General features: G+C 39.0%; 3 protein-coding genes across 3 annotated transcripts; 1 reads left to right on the top strand and 2 right to left on the bottom strand.

Moving 5' to 3' along the window:
* Positions 1-1,183: 1,183 nt before the first annotated feature.
* On the top strand, positions 1,184-1,774 carry LOC106314436. The gene has a single exon (XM_013752304.1). It carries the CDS (start codon positions 1,184-1,186, stop codon positions 1,772-1,774), a length of 591 nt encoding a protein of 196 aa, XP_013607758.1.
* Positions 1,775-7,145: 5,371 nt separating this feature from the next.
* On the bottom strand, positions 7,146-9,974 carry LOC106314435. The gene is made up of 4 exons (XM_013752303.1): positions 9,636-9,974; positions 9,421-9,504; positions 7,983-9,335; positions 7,146-7,283 (listed from the first exon to the last, which is right to left on the bottom strand). Exons 1-4 carry the CDS (start codon positions 9,972-9,974, stop codon positions 7,146-7,148), a joined length of 1,914 nt encoding a protein of 637 aa, XP_013607757.1.
* A 4,988-nt stretch (positions 9,975-14,962) lies between these two features.
* LOC106314434 (uncharacterized mitochondrial protein AtMg00810-like) lies at positions 14,963-15,541 on the bottom strand. Its single transcript, XM_013752302.1, has one exon. The coding sequence runs from the start codon at positions 15,539-15,541 to the stop codon at positions 14,963-14,965; it is 579 nt and encodes a 192-aa protein (XP_013607756.1).
* Between the last annotated feature and the right edge of the window lie 3,190 nt (positions 15,542-18,731).

Below are 18,731 nucleotides of genomic sequence, written 5' to 3'. Positions count from 1 at the left end.
TCCACCATTTTAACAAGATTATCAGATATCTTCCAAGGTACAATTTTTCATGGGCTTCAACTGCGCAAGCTTCACTCAAATTCATGCCCAATCTTGACATGAACAAGAGGAACCAGGATGCATGTCCTATCCTCTTTGGAACTCATTTCCTTAACTTCACAACCACATGCCACCTCGATGGCCAGGGGGTGCCTACTATACAAGTAAAAAGGCTTCAGCCTCAAGCCCCCACCAGTGGCGGATGCAGGAATGTAATTAGGTGGGGGCACATACATAAAAAATATTTTTCAGTTGGGAGCATTTCATAGACATCATAAGAATTACTAAAGGAATCTTGACTGTGGAAATCTCACGAGAGAGGTATCCAAGGAAGAGATCAAGGCTGTTCTATTCAAGATGCCAGGAAGTAAAACACCAGGCCCTGATGGATATACTGTAGAATTTTTCAAAGAAACCTGGGCAATAATAGGAGATGATGTCACAGCAGCTGTGCAATCTTTTTTCATCCTGGGATTTCTGCCAAAAGGACTCAACTCCACTATATTGGCTCTAATACCAAAGAAGATAGAAGCTAAAGAGATGAAGGATTACAGACCTATTTCTTGCTGCAATGTTCTGTACAAGGTGATTTCAAAGCTGCTTGCAAATAGATTGAAGAGTATCTTGCCAAAGTGCATTTCAGTTAATCAGTCAGCTTTCATAAAAGAGAGACTTTTGATGGAGATTGTACTCTTAGCGACTGAGATAATAAAGGATTATCACAAGGAGGACATATCGCCGCGGTGTGCAATGATGATTGATATATCCAAAGCTTTCGATTATGTGCAATGGTCTTTCCTGCTCAACACATTGAAAGCTCTTGGACTCCCTGAAAGATTTATACACTGGATTTCTCTTTGCATCACCACAGCATCCTTTTCAGTACAAGTTAATGGCGAATTGGCTGGCTATTTTAAGAGTAAGAGAGGTTTGAGGCAAGGCTGCTCTTTATCTCCATATTTGTTTGTGATATGCATGAATGTACTATCCAAGATGATTGATGAAGCTGCTGTGAAAGGGAAGATTGGATATAATCTGGAGGATTGTTTCTTCAAACTCTGTTTGGGTTAATTGGATAAAGATTTATCTTATTCGAAAGGGATTTTTGTGGACGGTAAAGGATAATACCCAAGCTGGATCATGGATGTGGAGGAAGTTACTCAAGTATACAGAGTTTGCTAAGTGTTTATATAGGGTGGAAGTTAAAAATGGTCAGAAGGCTTCTTTTTGGCATGAGACATGGTCGCCTCTGGGTTGCCTTCGTGACATTCTGAGGGAGGGAAGCTATATTGATATGGGAATTCCACTCAATGCAACAGTAGATGCGAGTAGAATGCATAGAAGAAGACATCATCGGGTTGTTATCCTTAATAAAGTGGAGGATGAGATTGAGAAGTATAGAGCTAGTTTTGTCAATGAAGAGGATGTTTCATTATGGAAGAATGAGAAAGGGCAGTACAAAACGAAGTTCTCAACTGGTGAAACATGGCAGGTGATTCGGGAGAAGCATCTACCTTGCCACTGGTACAAGGAGGTTTGGTTCAAATATGCCACACCGAAGTATTCTTTTATTTTATGGGTTGCAATGAAGAGTAGACTTGCAACAGGGGATCACATGAGACATTGGAATGGGTCTGTGGATAGTTCTTGTGTCTTATGTAAGGAGCCTTTGGAGACAATATGGAGCATCTTTTCTTTGAGTGTGCTTATACTACTCAAATTTGGAGGGAGTTAATGGAAGGGGTGTTACAACATGAGTATACTGATCAGTGGGGGGCTTTAATGAGAATCATGAGGAATACTCATATGAGGAAAGTGAAGTCCTTTGTCATTCGATATGTTCTACAGCTTGCGGTACACACAATTTGGAGAGAGAGAAACCGGAGGAGACATGGTGAAGGTCCTTCACCTGCGAGACTTTTGATACGTATGATTGATAAAGGAATGAGGAATAAGCTCACTCTTATACAAAGGAAAGGAGGGGGGGGGGGGGGGAATGAGATATTGGTTGGCACAAGAGTTTGAAGTTTAAGCTTGTTTTTGCTCTTTGATTTACACTTGGAGTATAGGGAGAGAAATATGAGTTTATAAATATGCAAAGTAACACTTGTTGTACAAAAGATTTTTTCTTTTGAATTCAATTTAACATTCAATTCAAAAAAAAAAAAAAATTTAAAATGAGTTGGGGGCACGTGACCCCACACCCTTGGCTGTACGTCCGCCCCTGGCCCCCACATCACCTATTACTTTGCAGGGTCCCAATTTTTAGATCTTTTATAGCTTCATTTGTAAAAGTTGTTTATTATTTTAGTTCTGATTTTTTTCTATAAATATAATTTTTGCATTAAATTTTCTATAACTAGATATATGTTTTTTTTGTCTTTACGCAAAAAGTAATATTCAACATAAAAATATTAGATATATTTTCCCTGCTACACTGAATATCCTTTATAAAACAGAATTTATATTTATATAATAATAATAATGAATCTAAATTAGTAAAATATAATAATATAACTTAGTGTGAAATTTTATTTAGTACAAAAGAGCACTAGATTTTGACCCGCACTTTCAAAACGCGAGATTAATTCTATTTCAAATACTTAATTTAAAATACTTTTATTAATACTTGTAGTTCTAAAAATCATAAGTTATATTTTTATAGATAGCTATATCTTATATATTAAAACAGAAGTCACAACCTTGAATCATGTGTGATTTTTTTAAAAAAAATAGACCTAATGACCTATTTTTATAAAGTCATGTTATATTTAATCTATAATCTCATCATTTAAATTTTGGGCCTACTAGAAATTTTTATTGGACTATCAATTATTAGATTTAAAAAATAATGATTCATTGGATTTATAGATATTATAAATTAAATAGATATAATTTAATATTGTAATATTATACCTCCATATGTTAATTATTTAAATATTTATCGATGTTAACTTTTAAAATTATAAAGATTTTTTTTAAATAACAAAAATCATATTATCTAACAATGATTAATCTTCACTACTTTAAACCAATGAAAACAAATTTTAAACTATATCGTTTATTTTTTTTTAAAAAAAAACTAAATGATTAATTATTTACTCGATAATATAAATCTACGAAGCGAAAAGTTTAATTTTTAAAAAACTTTCTAAATTTGTGAAATGTCAAAACAATATTTTACTAATCTTTATATATATATTTACGATTTTAATAATGAAATAATAATCCAAACTACTTTACAACTAGGTTTGTGTGTGTTCAATATTTTACTAATCATCCGCCATGTCATCAACTCGGATTTGCCATGTCACTGCTAACGAACTACTTTACAACTAGGTTTGTGTGTGTTCATCTTTTTATTCATCTTCTTTATCTATATATTTATCTTTTTCATCTTATTCTTCATCTTTCTCAGAGATCTAATGGATCCGGTAATTATTGTTTTCTGGTAACTGGATTAAGAAAAACAGATATGTATTCAACGCCGATAGTAGAGGATGCAGAGTTCTTCATTTAGATGAGAAAAAAAACATGAAGAATTCGCAAAGTTTGTACTCGATGATTACGGATTAAATGAATTGAGGCTGAGTTTTATGTATGGGTTTATATTCTTTGCTATGCCATTATGTATGTAGAACAACATATTTATATATGGGTTTATGTTAATGGTTACGGCTGAGTTTTCGTTTAATTATGGCTGAGTAATCATTTAATTATGTCTGAGTTATCATTTAATTAAGTCTGAGATATTATCGTCTCGATGTTATAAAGGCCTCAATATTAGTTCTGAGCCGTATTTTCCACACTTCTGAAGCGCCATAATTAATTAACAACACGGTCAAATCAAGAAAGACGAAACGTCCCATTAAACGTAAAAATCAGTTTTTAAATACTAAAGTAATAAAAGGCCTTGATATTAGTTCTTAGCCGTATTTTCCACACTTTTGACGTATTTTCCACATTCAGCCGTCCCATTAATATTAACGGCTGAGTTATATTCTAAGTTAAATAATAAAGTATTACCGTCTCGATCTCTATGAAGGCCTCAATGTTATATTAACCAACATGGCTGAGTTATATCAACCAACATTGCTTAGTTATATTAACGTTACATTAATGGATTATTTCTCAATTCTTGAATTGCTTGAAGAGATTCAGACGTTAGTGGTTGAACGTGTGATCAGTAACTCCTTCCAAGATCTCTATGGCCTCAGAGCATCGTGCAAGTTGATCAAGGCGTTAGCAGATCGGCGTAGTGTATGCCATTTTTACGATGTATTATCCGTTCCCTGTGGACTCAATATGCCTGCTGAGTTGTTGAAAACTTGCTACGCGGAGAGAAATCCAAGCACACTTTATATGAAGGATGTACAGTTTTTCTTCACATTTAACCTTCAGGAAGAAGGACTTGCTTTCATGAAGCTTGCAGCGGATGAAGGATATGAGCGTGCTGTGTATACATACGCAATGACTAGAAAAAAAATTTGAGGTGATGAGGAGTATTTTACTTGTTTTACAAGGGAATCAGTTGATAGGGTCGGGAAACTAGTTCGGTCTCTAAAATGGGCATGGGGTTCTCTTCACGGTGACGAGTTTCGGGCAAAGAGGGACGAGTTCATTTCAACCATTGTTCCTTCGTTCTATAGTTACCAATGTGTTCCTGTTTTACAGCGAGATTGGGTCTTGTGGTTCATTGAAAACAGTAAGGGAGACAAAATGTGTAACCGCTGTTTCTGGATCAAAGAGGTGGGGCTCTTCTTCCGTGAGTTTGAACCGATGAGCGTGATTAGGGACACAAGGGAGTGGTGAAGATGTATTGCATAGAATCTTATCTTTTTAATGTACTTTGCTATGACATTATTACGCCTGGGTTATGTTTTACTTTATGGCTGGGTTGTCTTTTAATTACAGCTGATTTTTGTTTATGGCTGGGGTCTCTACAATTACGGCTGACTTTTAATTTCATAATGACTGAGTTATCGTTAATTGGCAGTGTTATTTAAATACTACATGACTGAGTTATTTAAATGCGAGACGGCTGAGTTATTGTTACTTTAAGAATGAGATAATGCTAACTTGTTGGCTGAGTTTTGTAAAAAATGCAAGATACGAGCAAGGAATCTGCCATGTCATCAACTCGGATTTGCCATGTCATCACTAACGAACGAAATTTACAACTTGGTTTATGAGACTGTTCATGTTCTTCTGCATGTTATTTATCTATCGTTTTCATCTTTCTCAGTTGGTTATGGATCCGGTAGTTATTGTTTCCGGTAACTGGATTAAGAGAAACAGATATGTATTCAACGTCGACAGAAGAAGGTGTAGAGTTCTTCATTTAGATGAGAAAACAACACATGAAGATTTCGCAAAGAATGTTCTCGATGATTACAGATTGAATGATTTGAGAGATCATATTCATCTTAGCTACATGTTCTCGAATAAAGCATTGAAAACAATGGCACACGACACTCCACCAGTTTACGTGTCCAATACTCGACAATTGCAAGGTTTTCTAAGCCTAAAGAAAATCGAACAACTACGTCTCTGTGTGGAGATTACGGAGAACAGAGCACGAGAGAAGATTAAAACATTTTTCAGCTTTAGCTCAGAAGTAGAAGCTTCAGTAGTTGAGTCCAGAGACGAAAATTACAGTGGGAGTTACGATGGTTGCAGTTTGGAGAAGGAACAAGAGGACAATGAGAATGACTGCTCTAGTAATGTGGAAGGAGAAAAACACGACGTAGTCGGAGAAGATGAAATAGGCAAAGAAAACGAAGAAGATGATGAATTTGAAAGCCGATTTGATATGTTCGACGATTCGGACGGTGCGTCATCTGAAGATGATAACTTCAGCTCATACGGTGAGTCTCCTACAAAAGACGAAGATTCATAAACGCTACCTCCCAAGAAGAGATATCAGAACTTCTCGATGAGCGGATCTAAAGGGAATCTGGAGGTTCTAAGGTTGGAGATGTCGTCGATAGACATTACGGTAGGTCAACGATACGAGAGTAAAGACGATTTGGAGAGACGACTGAAACTTCTTACTGTGAGGCATCAATTTGATTTTGATGTAGAAACATGAACCCCGACATCATACGTTGTTAAGTGTTGGGTTGATGGATGTCTCTGGAGAGTTCGTGCTTCTACCCAAGGAGAATCCCCGGCATTTTATGTTCGTATTTACGATTCGAAGCATACATGTTCCTTCACAGAGCATTCTAATCGATTTCGACAAGCAACACCAGATATTTTAGGAGAGTTGTACAATAACTTTCTCGGCGACGGTTGTCCGGCCGTTCGCCCTACGAGTGTCGGAATAGCTATCACTAAGCAGTTTGGTATAAAGGTAATTACTTTGTTGTGGCTGATATAAAATGTAGCAGCTGACATATTCATACAATACGGCTGAGTAATATCCAATGTAGCAGCTGACATATTCATACAATGCGGCTGGGTTACTATACTGTTAGATGCGGCTGAGTTATAGTAAAGATAGGGTTGAGTTATTTTTACGTTGTGGCCGTCTTAATTATTTGATGCGGCTGAGTTATGAGGATCGTTTTTTTAATGTGAACACATGGATTATTGGAAATCACACCGGACGCTGAAATTTGCAAGGAAAATCGATGAGGGAACACTTGAGTGTGGGTTTGAAAGCTTTCCTTCTTACTTATACATGATAAGAAGGGCAAATCCGAGTACAGTTACGCGTCTTCAAATCGATGAGCTTGGAAGATTCATGAATGTGTTTCTTGCCTTTGGTGCGAGCGTAAATGAGTTTCCTTTCATGCGCAAAGTTGTTGTAGTCGACAGTACGTTTCTCAATGGTAAATACAAAGGGACGCTACTCACAGCACTAGCTCAGGACGGTAACTTTCAGATTTTTCCAATAGCCTTCGCAGTGGTTGACACAGAAAATGATGATTCGTGGCATTGGTTTTTTACGCAACTAAAACTTCTGATTCCTGACGACGATATACGACACGACTGGGTTATAAAAACGATAAGACTGAGTGAAATACTTAATAAAGTACAAAATAACATAAGTCAAGTACAAAACAACAACATAGGTCAAGTACAAAATAACAAACACAGGTTCAATTAGCCAGCAAACTGCTCATCACAATATTTCCTCCTTCATCGAGGATCTCTGCTGCCATCTTCATCTGTAAACCTTGAATATTGTTATCGTTTATCCCATCAAACGTTACACCAAGCGCTAGACACCCCACAAACTTCAACGAATACACCCCACAATCGCCAATCTGGGTGTTTTATGGAGTGTATCTTTTGCTCCTTCTGAATGAGAACTTCTTCTTACTAGGGGCTCGGATATTGGCAGGAATATGATCACTCAACATATACGGAATCATGTGCGTCAGTGGTTTAAATGAACTGCTCATTTTCGGGTGTTGCATGTCTAAAGATTGGATAGTAGCGATCAATCTTCTCCTTCTTCAGTTCCACGTGAAACGCCACCCAGTGATTTCCGCCGGTTTGAAGACATCCGTACAAGTGATCCACATCTTCATACCACTTCAAGTTTGTTGGACAGTGTTCGGGAAGCTTACCCTTTAACATATCTTCATAACCATTGTCTTTGAACATGAACATACTAGGTTTTATCTTGAACTGAGTGAAATCGTGAATCAAAAAACTTTGCCACCAAACGTCAATGAAGGCAATCCGCTTGGATCAGAATGGACTTGGATTTCGCAGACCTTTTAATGAGGACGATCATATACGCAGCGACATGCTACACAAATAATATTAACAAGTCAGCCGTGATATAATAAAAGAATATGTAAGTCAGCCGTAATATAATATATAACTCAGCCGTACTAAAAGAATATGTAAGTCAGTTGTAATCAAATATATAACTCAGCCGCAATATAATAAAATTAATACATAACTCAGCCGTACTAAAGACTTACATTATCAAACATCCATCCATATTCCTTTTCCGGCCACGGTCTTTCATGGATGAGTATGCTGTAGAAGTCACCCTCATGATCAGCTGAGAGGACCTCTGGTTTATCTGCTGGTGCTGGTGGTTTGGGTGGAATTGCCTTAATGTGTTGCATCAGTTTTTCCAATAGCACCGGATCAACAGGTGCTAGAGGGTCATATATTACTGATGAAGGAGTAACATTCTTCCCCATGCACGTCGTTCCATCGTCTCCAACGTACGGAAAAACTAGTGGTGAAAAAACTGCCGTCACTGCAAACCCTTTTGGAGATAATTGAACACGTTTCTCCCAATATTCCCTTACTACGGCTGATCTAATCACTTCTTGATCCTCGACATCAGACTCCGGCGCAAATTCGTTCTCTCCCCCAACAACTTCGTCAGTCACATTAGCAAATACACTGTCCTCTCCAGATGGAGTCACCTCTTTGTTCTTTGACTCAGCCTGTTTTCGCTTCTTTAGCTCAGTCTCTTGTTTCTTCTTTAACTCAGCCTCTTTTTTCTTACCCTCAGCCTCCTTTTTCTTAGCCGCAACCGCTTTTTTCTTAGCGTCAGCCTTCTCCTTTCTCTTAAACGCAGCATCTGCCTGCGCTGCTTTTTTCTTCTCATCGGCTTCCTCCCCCTTAAAAATACGCCAGACCCTGAAGCCCCGTCCATAGGCTGGAACCTTAGCATCCTTATCATCCTTAGTAGCCTTTGCAGGAGAAATTAATACAAAATTAAGAGGTTGGCTATCAAGATCAGTAGCTTTAGCGACACTACCAAACTCCTCATCCAAAGTCCTTTTCACCCCTGATTCCTTATCAATCTCCTTGGCCAAATTCTTCTTCGGTCCAAAAACCTTACCAGGAGTCGCAGCTAACGCTGGACTATTGACAGACTTTTGCTGCGTTTGAACCACCGGTGATGCCAACGATAAAGATTTATCTGCTGATGGTGGAGAGGGGTTATCATTGTTTTCGGGAATTTTCCCAACTCCCAGAACTTTCAGACGCTCCTCCAGTAAAGCTTTCACCCTGTCATCAATGGTGTTTTGGTCCACCAATGGTCTGTTCTGGTCAAACTCGTAAGCTTCCAACCGTGAGTCAAACTTCTCAAATTTCCTGGAAATATTATCCAGAGTATTCACAATGGTCGTCAGAGTCGCTTTGTTCTCCAACTCCAAATCTTTGCTACCTTCCTTCTCGCTAGAACCCTTTCCCGCTGCAGCAGCTTCAGACTCATTCTGTGTCTTAACTTTCTTCTGCTTCTTAGTGAGTGGCTCAGCTTCTGACGAAACTCCACCCTTCATTTTCTTCTTCTTCTCATTCCTCTTTTCCTGCACATTTTACCCTGGGTATTCCCATGCACTTCCCAAAACCTTTCACAAATCTACTTGCATGTATGTCTGTCATCAAGCTAACGAGTTGTGGGTCGTCAGGTTCACCCGACCATTTAGAAAACATCTCTTCAATTGAGTCCATCAAAACCATTCTCCTCACACACACCTGCAACACCAGGTTATAATTAAATCCAGCCACCAAAATAACACATAACTCAGCCATCAAATATAATAAATCAGCCATCAAATATAATAAACCAGCCATAAAAAAACTAAAAACGCAGCGTTAAACCTTACCTCGCCATGCTCTTTGATTTCGGCAGCCAACAAGTTATCAAAACTTGCACGTGTACGCTTTCCACCCCATCGCAAAAGCGGAACGTCTTCATTATTCACCACCCTCCCAAAATTCTCACCGAAGCAGGCGACAGATTCATACGCCCAAATCAATAACGCGACGGTCATGCCGCTTATTGTGTATGTCTCTCCTTCTGGAGCCAACGTTTTAATAGAGTCAATGAGAACTTCGTATGAAGTCCGACCCCATGGATACGACCCCATGGCTTCATCGTCGAATACCCTTATTGCATTTTCAAAAGGTATCCTTGAATTGTGATGCAAACAATAGACTCCCATGGCTTGAAGAAGTAGCAGCCCCAACCACTTACGCTTTTCAAAACTCCAAAAGGACAGAACGCTAATGCTTCCGTCAGTTCATCTAACTTGGGTTCCATACCTAGCGGCACCTTTAACTCCTCCCAAAACTCTTTGTATTGATCAGCTTCAAACAGTTTTGTTGGCAATGGACCTGTGTTTAATCCAGTGATCTCACCAAAATAGAGCAAGTTAAACCTGATAGCCTCATCAACCACGAGACACCATATCTCCTTCTTATGTACTCGCAGCTGTCGACATAGTAGATAGTGTACGGTCCTACCAGACCATATGCTTTCGCGTCCAGCTAGCCTAGCAACTACTCCAATGGGAGAGTTCACCAGTTCTTCCCACACATCAATTCCAATTGTTTCTCTAATGCGGGAGAAATTTCCTGGACGGAAATTGTGATTAATTTTTTTTTTCCAGGTTAGAAGACCCTTCAGGGTAAAGTCTTGGAGGGTAATCCCGTGATTTAACTTCAGCAACATCCATCTGATCATATAACTCAACAATAAATCAGCCACAAGATAACAATAACACATCCGTACTATAACAATAACCCAGCCACAAAATGTTTGAATAACTCAGTCACAACATAACTGTAACTCAGCCACAACATAAAAGTAACTCAGCCACAACGTAACATTAACTTAGTCACGACACAGAGATAACTCAGCCAGAACATAACCCTAACTCAGTCGCAACAAAACCCTAACTCAGACGCAACAAAACCATATCACAGCCGCAACATAACCCTATCTCAGTCGCAAAAAAATATAATATATACCGTCACGATATCCTACCGGAAAAGACGAACTCGTAGATAAGAATGCGGCGAAGACGATTTCGTACAAACGATTGAAGACGAAGATTTCGGGCACGACGATAACGGAGAAAGCAGAGTATCACGACAGAGAGGTAGTTCGAGGAAGAGGAGGTAAACACAGACAATGTCGATGACGGAGAGTGGGAGTATTCTCGCGGTTCCTTCTTCGACGGTTCCTTCTTCGAGACGACAAAGACAATGTTCTTAGTTAGTTTTTTTTTTTACTTCTATGTAGTTATGTTGGAGAAGAGAAAGTTTGATTTCTATTCTGATGATGTGTATATTTAATTACTGATGTGGATTTAATATTTAAAAATAATTTCAATTAAAAAAAAACTAACCAAAGGCTCTTACAGTCATTTACTATGGGTAGGAAAACATTCTATTAATTTTTAAAAGATGTTTAACACTCTAGTAATAAACCAACTTTTCTTATACATTCTAGCAATTTTCTCTTAAAAAATTGCCATATGCCCTCTAAACGTTTGCACGGCACTGTTGACGGCTTCTCTCTAAGCAAATCAAATAAACTCGACTAAAATATGGATGTGTGGTATGATTTCCAAGTCTATTCTCATCCAGTGCACTGCTCACACTCGAAAATATGTTCAAGGGGACCACGACTAGAAAGAAGCTCGAGCAATTCCGCTTGGGAATGTACTCGAACATTAACGATCAGTGAACTCTTGTTTGATGACATGACAATTAGAAGCTGAAGTGAAACCTCAGATATGCCTGCCAATGTCAACTCTGTGATTACATATCGGGCTTTAGTCAAGCAAATATGATAAAGGTTAGCAATCAACGTTATCATTTATCGGGCATCACCATTTTCGTTTGAAGATGCTAGATGGATGCTAAAAAAAGGAGATCGTCTGAATCCTCTCACGTTGACAACACTTCATCACCTCAGCTTTTACATGTAACTATGCCACAACCGCCTCGCATGATGCTTTCAACACCATGACATGTTAAGACACATCTGACTATGGATTGGCACTATTGTCAGAACCACTCAACTCACCTCCCAGCCAGGTAAACTGTTGCTTTTTTTCTTCTCTTTCTCAAGATCGATCTTCTCTGTCTGTCAATGGCCAATGTTCAAATTTGCCATCTTTATTATGTTCAAACCTACTACGTACCTTTATGTGATGAATGTCAGCTTTGGAAACTATTTTCTTCTTGAACTTCACAACTTTTTTTCTTTTCATATTGTTCATTCCGGACTTATTTCATCTTTGGGAGTTTTACGTAAACTGTCTAATTATCTACATTGTTTTTACCAATTCAATCACTCTCTTTGACTTTACCTTTACACCACACCAAATGAGTGAAGTTCTTATTTTACATTTTTTTTTTCTAAACGCACTTTCATCTTCAATTAATGCAATAATGGTGGACCAGCCAAAATTTTCAAAAAGGACATTATCCGCCAATAGTATTATTTTTTTTATCAAAAAAAAAAACTATTGGCGGATAACTTTTTTTGCCACCGTACCTCTCAACAAAAAGAGTGTGCGATCGAGCTCTTCGAGCCCTCAACAATATGGTTCGACGGGATGAGGAGTATTTTGCTTGTTTTACAAGGGAATCACTCGATAGGATCGGGAAACTAGTTCGATCTCTAAAATGGGCATGGGGTTCTCTTCACGGTGTCGAGTTTTGGGAAAAGAGGGACGAGTTCATTTCAACCATTGTTCCTTCCTTCTATAGTTGCCAATGTGTTCCTGTTTTGGAGCGAGATTGGGTCTTGTGGTTCATTGAAAACAGTAAGGGTGATAAAATGTGTAATCGCTGTTTCTGGATCAAAGAGGTGGGGCTCTTCTTCCGTGAGTTTGAGCCGATGAGTGTGATTAGGGCCACCAGGGAGTGGTGAAGATGTATTTTATAGAATCTTATCTTTTTTTAATGTACTTTGCTATGACATTATTACGCCTGGGTTATGTTTTACTTTATGGCTGGGTTGTTTTTAATTACGGCTGATTTTTGTTTATGGCTGGGTTCTCTACAATTACAGCTGAGTTTTAATTTCATAATGACTGAGTTATCGTTAATTGGCAGTGTTATTTAAATACGACATGACTGAGTTATTTAAATGCGAGACGGCTGAGTTATTGTTACTTTAAGGCTGAGATAATGCTAACTTGTTGGCTGAGTTTTGTAAAAAAATCCAAGATACGAGCAAGGAATCCGCCATGTCATCAACTCAGATTTGCCATGTCATCACTAACAAACAAAATTTACAATGAGACTGTTTATGTTCTTCTGCATGTTATTTATCTATCGTTTTCATCTTTCTCAGTTGGTTATGGATCCGGTAGTTATTGTTTCCGGTAACTGGATTAAGAAAAACAGATATGTATTCAACGTCGACAGAAGAGGGTGTAGAGTTCTTCATTTATATGACAAAACAACACATGAAGATTTCGCAAAGACTGTTCTCGATGAGTACGGATTGAATGATTTGAGGGATCATATTCAGGTTAGCTACATGTTCTCGAATAAAGCATTGAAAACAATGGCGCACGAAACTCCACCAGTTTACGTGTCCAATACTCGACAATTGCAAGGTTTTATAAGCCTAAAGAAAATCGAACAACTACGTCTCTGTGTGGAGATTACGGAGAACAGAGCAAGAGAGAAGAGTAAAACATTTTTCAGCTTTACCTCAGATGTAGAAGCTTCAGTAGTTGAGTCCAGAGACGAAAATTACAGTGGGAGTTATGATGGCTGCAGTTTGGAGAAGGAACAAGAGGACAATGAGAATGACTGCTCTTGTAATGTGGAAGGAGAAAAACACGACGTAGTCGGAGAAGATGAAATAGACAAAGAAAACGAAGAAGATGATGAATTTGAAAGCCGATTTGATATGTTCGACGATTCGGACGGTGCGTCATCTGAAGATGATAACTTCAGCTCATACGGGTGAGTCTCCTACAGAAGAAGAAGATTCACCAACGCTACCTCCCAAGAAGAGATATTAGAACTTCTCGATGAGCGGATCTAAAGAGAATCTGGAGGTTCTAAGGTTGGAGATGTCGTTGATAAACATTGCGGTATGTCAACGATACGAGAGTAAAGACGATTTGGAGAGACGACTGAAACTTCTTACAGTGAGGCATCAATTTGATTTTGATGTAGAAAGATCAACCCCGACATCATACGTTGTTAAGTGTTGGGTTGATGGATGTCTCTGGAGAGTTCGTGCTTCTACCCAAGGAGAATTCCCGGCGTTTTATGTTCATATTTACGATTCGAAGCATACATGTTCCTGCACAGAGCGTTCTAATCGATCTCGACAAGCAACACCAGATATTTTAGGAGAGTTGTACAAGAACTTTAAAAAAAAAAACAACTGATTGATGCTGTTATGTTATTTTGTGACAACTTTTCAAGTTTACAATACAACGTTGACTTCTATTTACTGTCGTTGGATATTTTCATTTGGTATAACTCCGTATTGGTTCCGGTTATCATTGGTTTACTGAAGCCAGGAAATGGCGTAAGTGGAAATAAAGTGGTAACATCTTGTCTAAATCAGTTACGAAATATGCACAACAAAGTATGATTACATTATTTATTGGATTGGTATGAACAGATAATTATTATTGATGAAGTATGCTCTGTTTATATACAGAGAAGTATTGTACAAGGTCAAGAATATATGACCGTTGGAGAATATACAAAAGTAAAGAGATGATCAATTAGGTGATACGCATGATTTGTGGATTCTGGTTTCCATATTCTATCACACCCCCTCAAGACAGACGTCGATGAGAAAGTCTGATCTTGACAGATAAAGTGTTGAACCGAGCTCGAGGTAGAGGCTTCGTGAGGGCGTCAGCAAGCTGATCGGAAGAACTGACATGTGTAACTCGTAGCTGACCAGACTGAACAAATTGACGAACAAAATGATAATCTAAAGCTATGTGCTTCATTCTTGAGTGGAACACTTGATTTGCCGCTAAATATGCTGCTCCAATGTTGTCGCAATACACAGCAGGTGTGGTCGTGACGTTGATCCCAAGCTCTTTGACGAGTGATGAGATCCAACATAGTTCAGAAGTTGTGGCAGAAAGTGCGCGATATTCTGCTTCCGTAGAGGATCTAGCAACGCATGTTTGCTTCTTACTAGACCAAGCTATTGGATGGCTCCCAAGATAAACATATAACCACTTGTAGAGGTATAGTCATCTTTGTTTCCGGCCCAGTCTGCATCAGTGAAGGCATGTAGACTTGGTATGTTATTGGCGCTGAGGTATATGCCTTGAGATGATGTTCCGGAGAGGTAGCGCAATACTCGTTTAACAGCTGACCAGTGCTCCGTTGTTGGTTTGTGCATAAACTGAGACAATTTGTTAACCGAGAAAGAGATGTCTGGTCTGGTGAGTGATCGATATTGTAGACTCCCCACAATTGTGCGATACTTGGTGGCATCATCTAGGTGTGTACCCGAAAGGAGAGTCAGAGATGAGTTGGATTCCATAGGAGTGGGCACCGGTTTTGCATTTGTCATGTTCGCCTTGCGCAGTAAGTCTGCAATATAACGAGACCTTGTTGAATGAACTCCAGATTTAGTTCTAGTAACTTCAATCCCCAAGAAAAATGAAAGATCACCCAAATCCTTAAGAGAAAAGCGAGTAGAAAGGGAAGTGATAAACCGAGATATATGAGAGGTGCTGTTTCCGGTGATAATGATGTCATCTACATAGACGAGCATTTATAGTAGAATGTTATCGCGGTGGTAGATGAAGAGGGAGGCGTCAGCAACATAGTTCTTGAATCCAGATTGAAGGAGAAAGTTTCGCAACTCATTGTACCACGCCCGTGGTGCTTGTTTAAGACCATAGATTGCTTTACGAAGTTTGCATATTGCTTGTGGATTGTCTTTGTCCTGAAATCCTTGATGCTGCATCATATAAACCTCCTCTTGAAGATGACCTTGTAAGAATGCGTTATTGACATCGAGTTGTCGCATTGGCCAGTTACGTGTGACTGCAGTACTTACAACAGTTCTTATAGTCGCAGGTTTGACCACCGGGCTGAACGTGTCTTGATAATCAACTCCGGGTCTTTGTGTATAGCCTTTGGCAACTAACCGGGCCTTGTATCTGTCGATTGTACCATCTGGTTTCCGTTTGATTGTGAACATCCACCTGCATCCTACAACATTAGAAACATGGTTCGAATTAGTGAGATCCCAAGTATGATTACGAATATGAGAATTTATCTCGTCAATCATGGCTTGGCGCCAATGAGCAATTTTTAGTGCTTCTGCAACTGTGCGAGGAATCGCTTCTGAGGAATGAGAAACTTATGTGTGAAGATTGAGCTTCTGAACGGGTTTGCGGAGGCGGTTGCTTGTTCGTAATGGCGGTTGAGTTTGAACAGGTTGAGCAGTCGTGGCTGATGGAGCTGTCTGTTGAGCAAGCGGAGAAATTTGAACAGGTTGATCAGGTTGAGCAGTCGTGGCTGATGGAGCTGTCTGTTGAGCAAGCGGAGCAATTTGAACAGGTTGATCAGGTTGAGCTGTTGAGGCTGGCGGAGCTGTGTGTTGAGAAAGCGGACCAATTTGAACAGGTTGAGCTGCTGGTGCTAGTGGAGCTGTCTGAGATATTGGAGCAGGCTGATCACGTTGTTGAGAAGATGCAGAGGTCGGTGGTATAGGTGTAGAAGCTGTTGGTGACGTTGTTGGCTCTGAGATCTCAGGAGAACTTTCTTGAACAGGTTGAGAAGCTGGTGGAGTCTGAAGTGAATATGATCGTCTCTGGGGAATTATAGTTACTGACGGGCCAATGAAACTGATTTCTTCTGTGACAGAAGAGTTACCTGTCATTGTTAGTGGTGAAGAAATGGCAAATGGAAAAATGGTCTCATGAAACACAACATGTCGAGATGTATAAATTCTGGTGGTGGACCTATCTAAGTAAAAATATACACTTTGCGAGGGAGAATATCCAAGAAAAACACATGGAGTTGATTTATCATCTAACTTATGAGCAGAGTAAGGTTTCAACCAAGGAAAACATAAGCACCCGAAAACACGTAATTTTTCAAAGTTGGGTGGAGATTTGTAAAGAGATATAAAAGGATTATTAAAGTTGAGATTTGAGGTTGGCATTCTATTGATAAGATACACAGCCGAACCAAATGCATATGTCCAATATGACTTGGGCATTGACGCATGAGACATAAGTGATAGACCATGTCTCGACAATATGTCGATGCCGTCTTTCAGCAATACCATTATGCTCAGGTGTGTGGAGAGGGATGGTCACCATTATGCTCAGGTGTGTGGAGAGGGATGGATGGTCATATGTGAAATACCATGACTAGAGAGGTAAGTCCTGAGACCAATATACTCACCCCCATTGTCAGTATAGAGAGTTCTTAACTTGTTTTGAAATCAATTTTCAACCAAGGATTTGAACTTTATAAACACATGAAAGACTTGTGATTTTTGTTTTAAAGGATACAACAAAGTGTATCGAGTAAAATGATCAACAAAAATAACATAATATTTAAAACCATCTACTGATAAAAGTGGTGAAATCCACACATCTGAAAAGACAAAATCAAGAGGATGAGATGATTGTAAAGATGAAGCAGTGAAAGGTAATTTATGCATCTTATTAGTAAAACATGCATTACAGGGCTGAGCCAATAAAACATTTGAAGAAACAGGTAAGTGAAACTGAGAAATCGTTTTATGAAGAATAGATAAAGCGGGATGGCATAACCGAGAGTGCCAATCAGTTAATGTTGCCTTAACCGTGGAAGCAAAGGCAAGGGATGGTCGAGTAGCAGTAGGAGATTTAGGCCATTCATACGTGCCGTCTCTAGGTTTTCCCACCAAACGAAGAGCTCCTGTGTGTAAATCTCTAACCTGAAAGTAAGTTGGTGTAAAGGTAACTGCTACACCATTAGTCTTACATAACTGAAATACAGAAATAAGATGTTTATCAAGTGATGGAACATATAAAACATCATTAAAGAAAAAAGGTTGAGTATAAGATGGAGTGGAGGAACCGAAGTGTGTAATTGTAAGGCCGAGCCATCACCAATAAGCACATCGTCGCCTCCAGCATACGGGTTATGAGTGGAGAGATTGCTTAAGTCGGACGTCATGTGGTGCGAGGCACCTGAGTCTAGGAGCCAAGGAGAAGAGCCAGATATCATTGTGGTATGAGTACGAGGTTGCCATGGCTGAGTGGTTTGATGTTGTTGCAGAAGTTGATGTAGCCGTGATGGAGCATAAGTGTTGTTGAAGCTTTTGACGATCCAAAATTCCGGACAAAACTTGACAGTATGTCCTTGCACACCACATGCTTGACATTTGGCAGGATATGACTTTGAGTAGCATTGTTGGTTGGAATTGTCTTTGACATGGTAAAGAGGCTGAGAAGAAGAATTGTTAACATGATCAATAGTTGAACAGGAGAAAGGAGAAATAAGATTGATAAAACGTAGATGAAGACAAATCTCGTAACGGACAGAATGAGACGTAAGGAGCAGAGGAAGAAAGAAAAATAGATTAAAATCTATATTGGCTCTGATACCATATTGGATTGGTATGAACAGATAATTATTATTGATGAAGTATGCTCTGTTTATATACAGAGAAGTATTGTACAAGGTCAAAAATATATGACCGTTGGAGAATATACAGAAGTAAAGAGATGATCAATTAGGTGATACGCATGATTTGTGGATTCTGGTTTCCATATTCTATCTATATTTTTTTTTTTTTTCGGCAAACGGCTATTCTATTACTCAAACTTGAGGTGGTCTGGGAAGCCAGACCGGAATAGAACAACCAATAAAACATAAGGATCTATGAAACGAACGTGCATTCCTAGCTAACGAATCTGCGTCCTTGGAAAGTAACTGATCTTGAAGTCCGAAAAACA

Source organism: Brassica oleracea, chromosome C9 (genome assembly GCF_000695525.1).
Source record: "Brassica oleracea var. oleracea cultivar TO1000 chromosome C9, BOL, whole genome shotgun sequence".
Taxonomy (NCBI): domain Eukaryota; kingdom Viridiplantae; phylum Streptophyta; class Magnoliopsida; order Brassicales; family Brassicaceae; genus Brassica; species Brassica oleracea.
The sequence above is the reverse complement of the archived record's forward strand: the minus strand, read 5'-3'. Positions and strand labels throughout refer to the sequence as shown.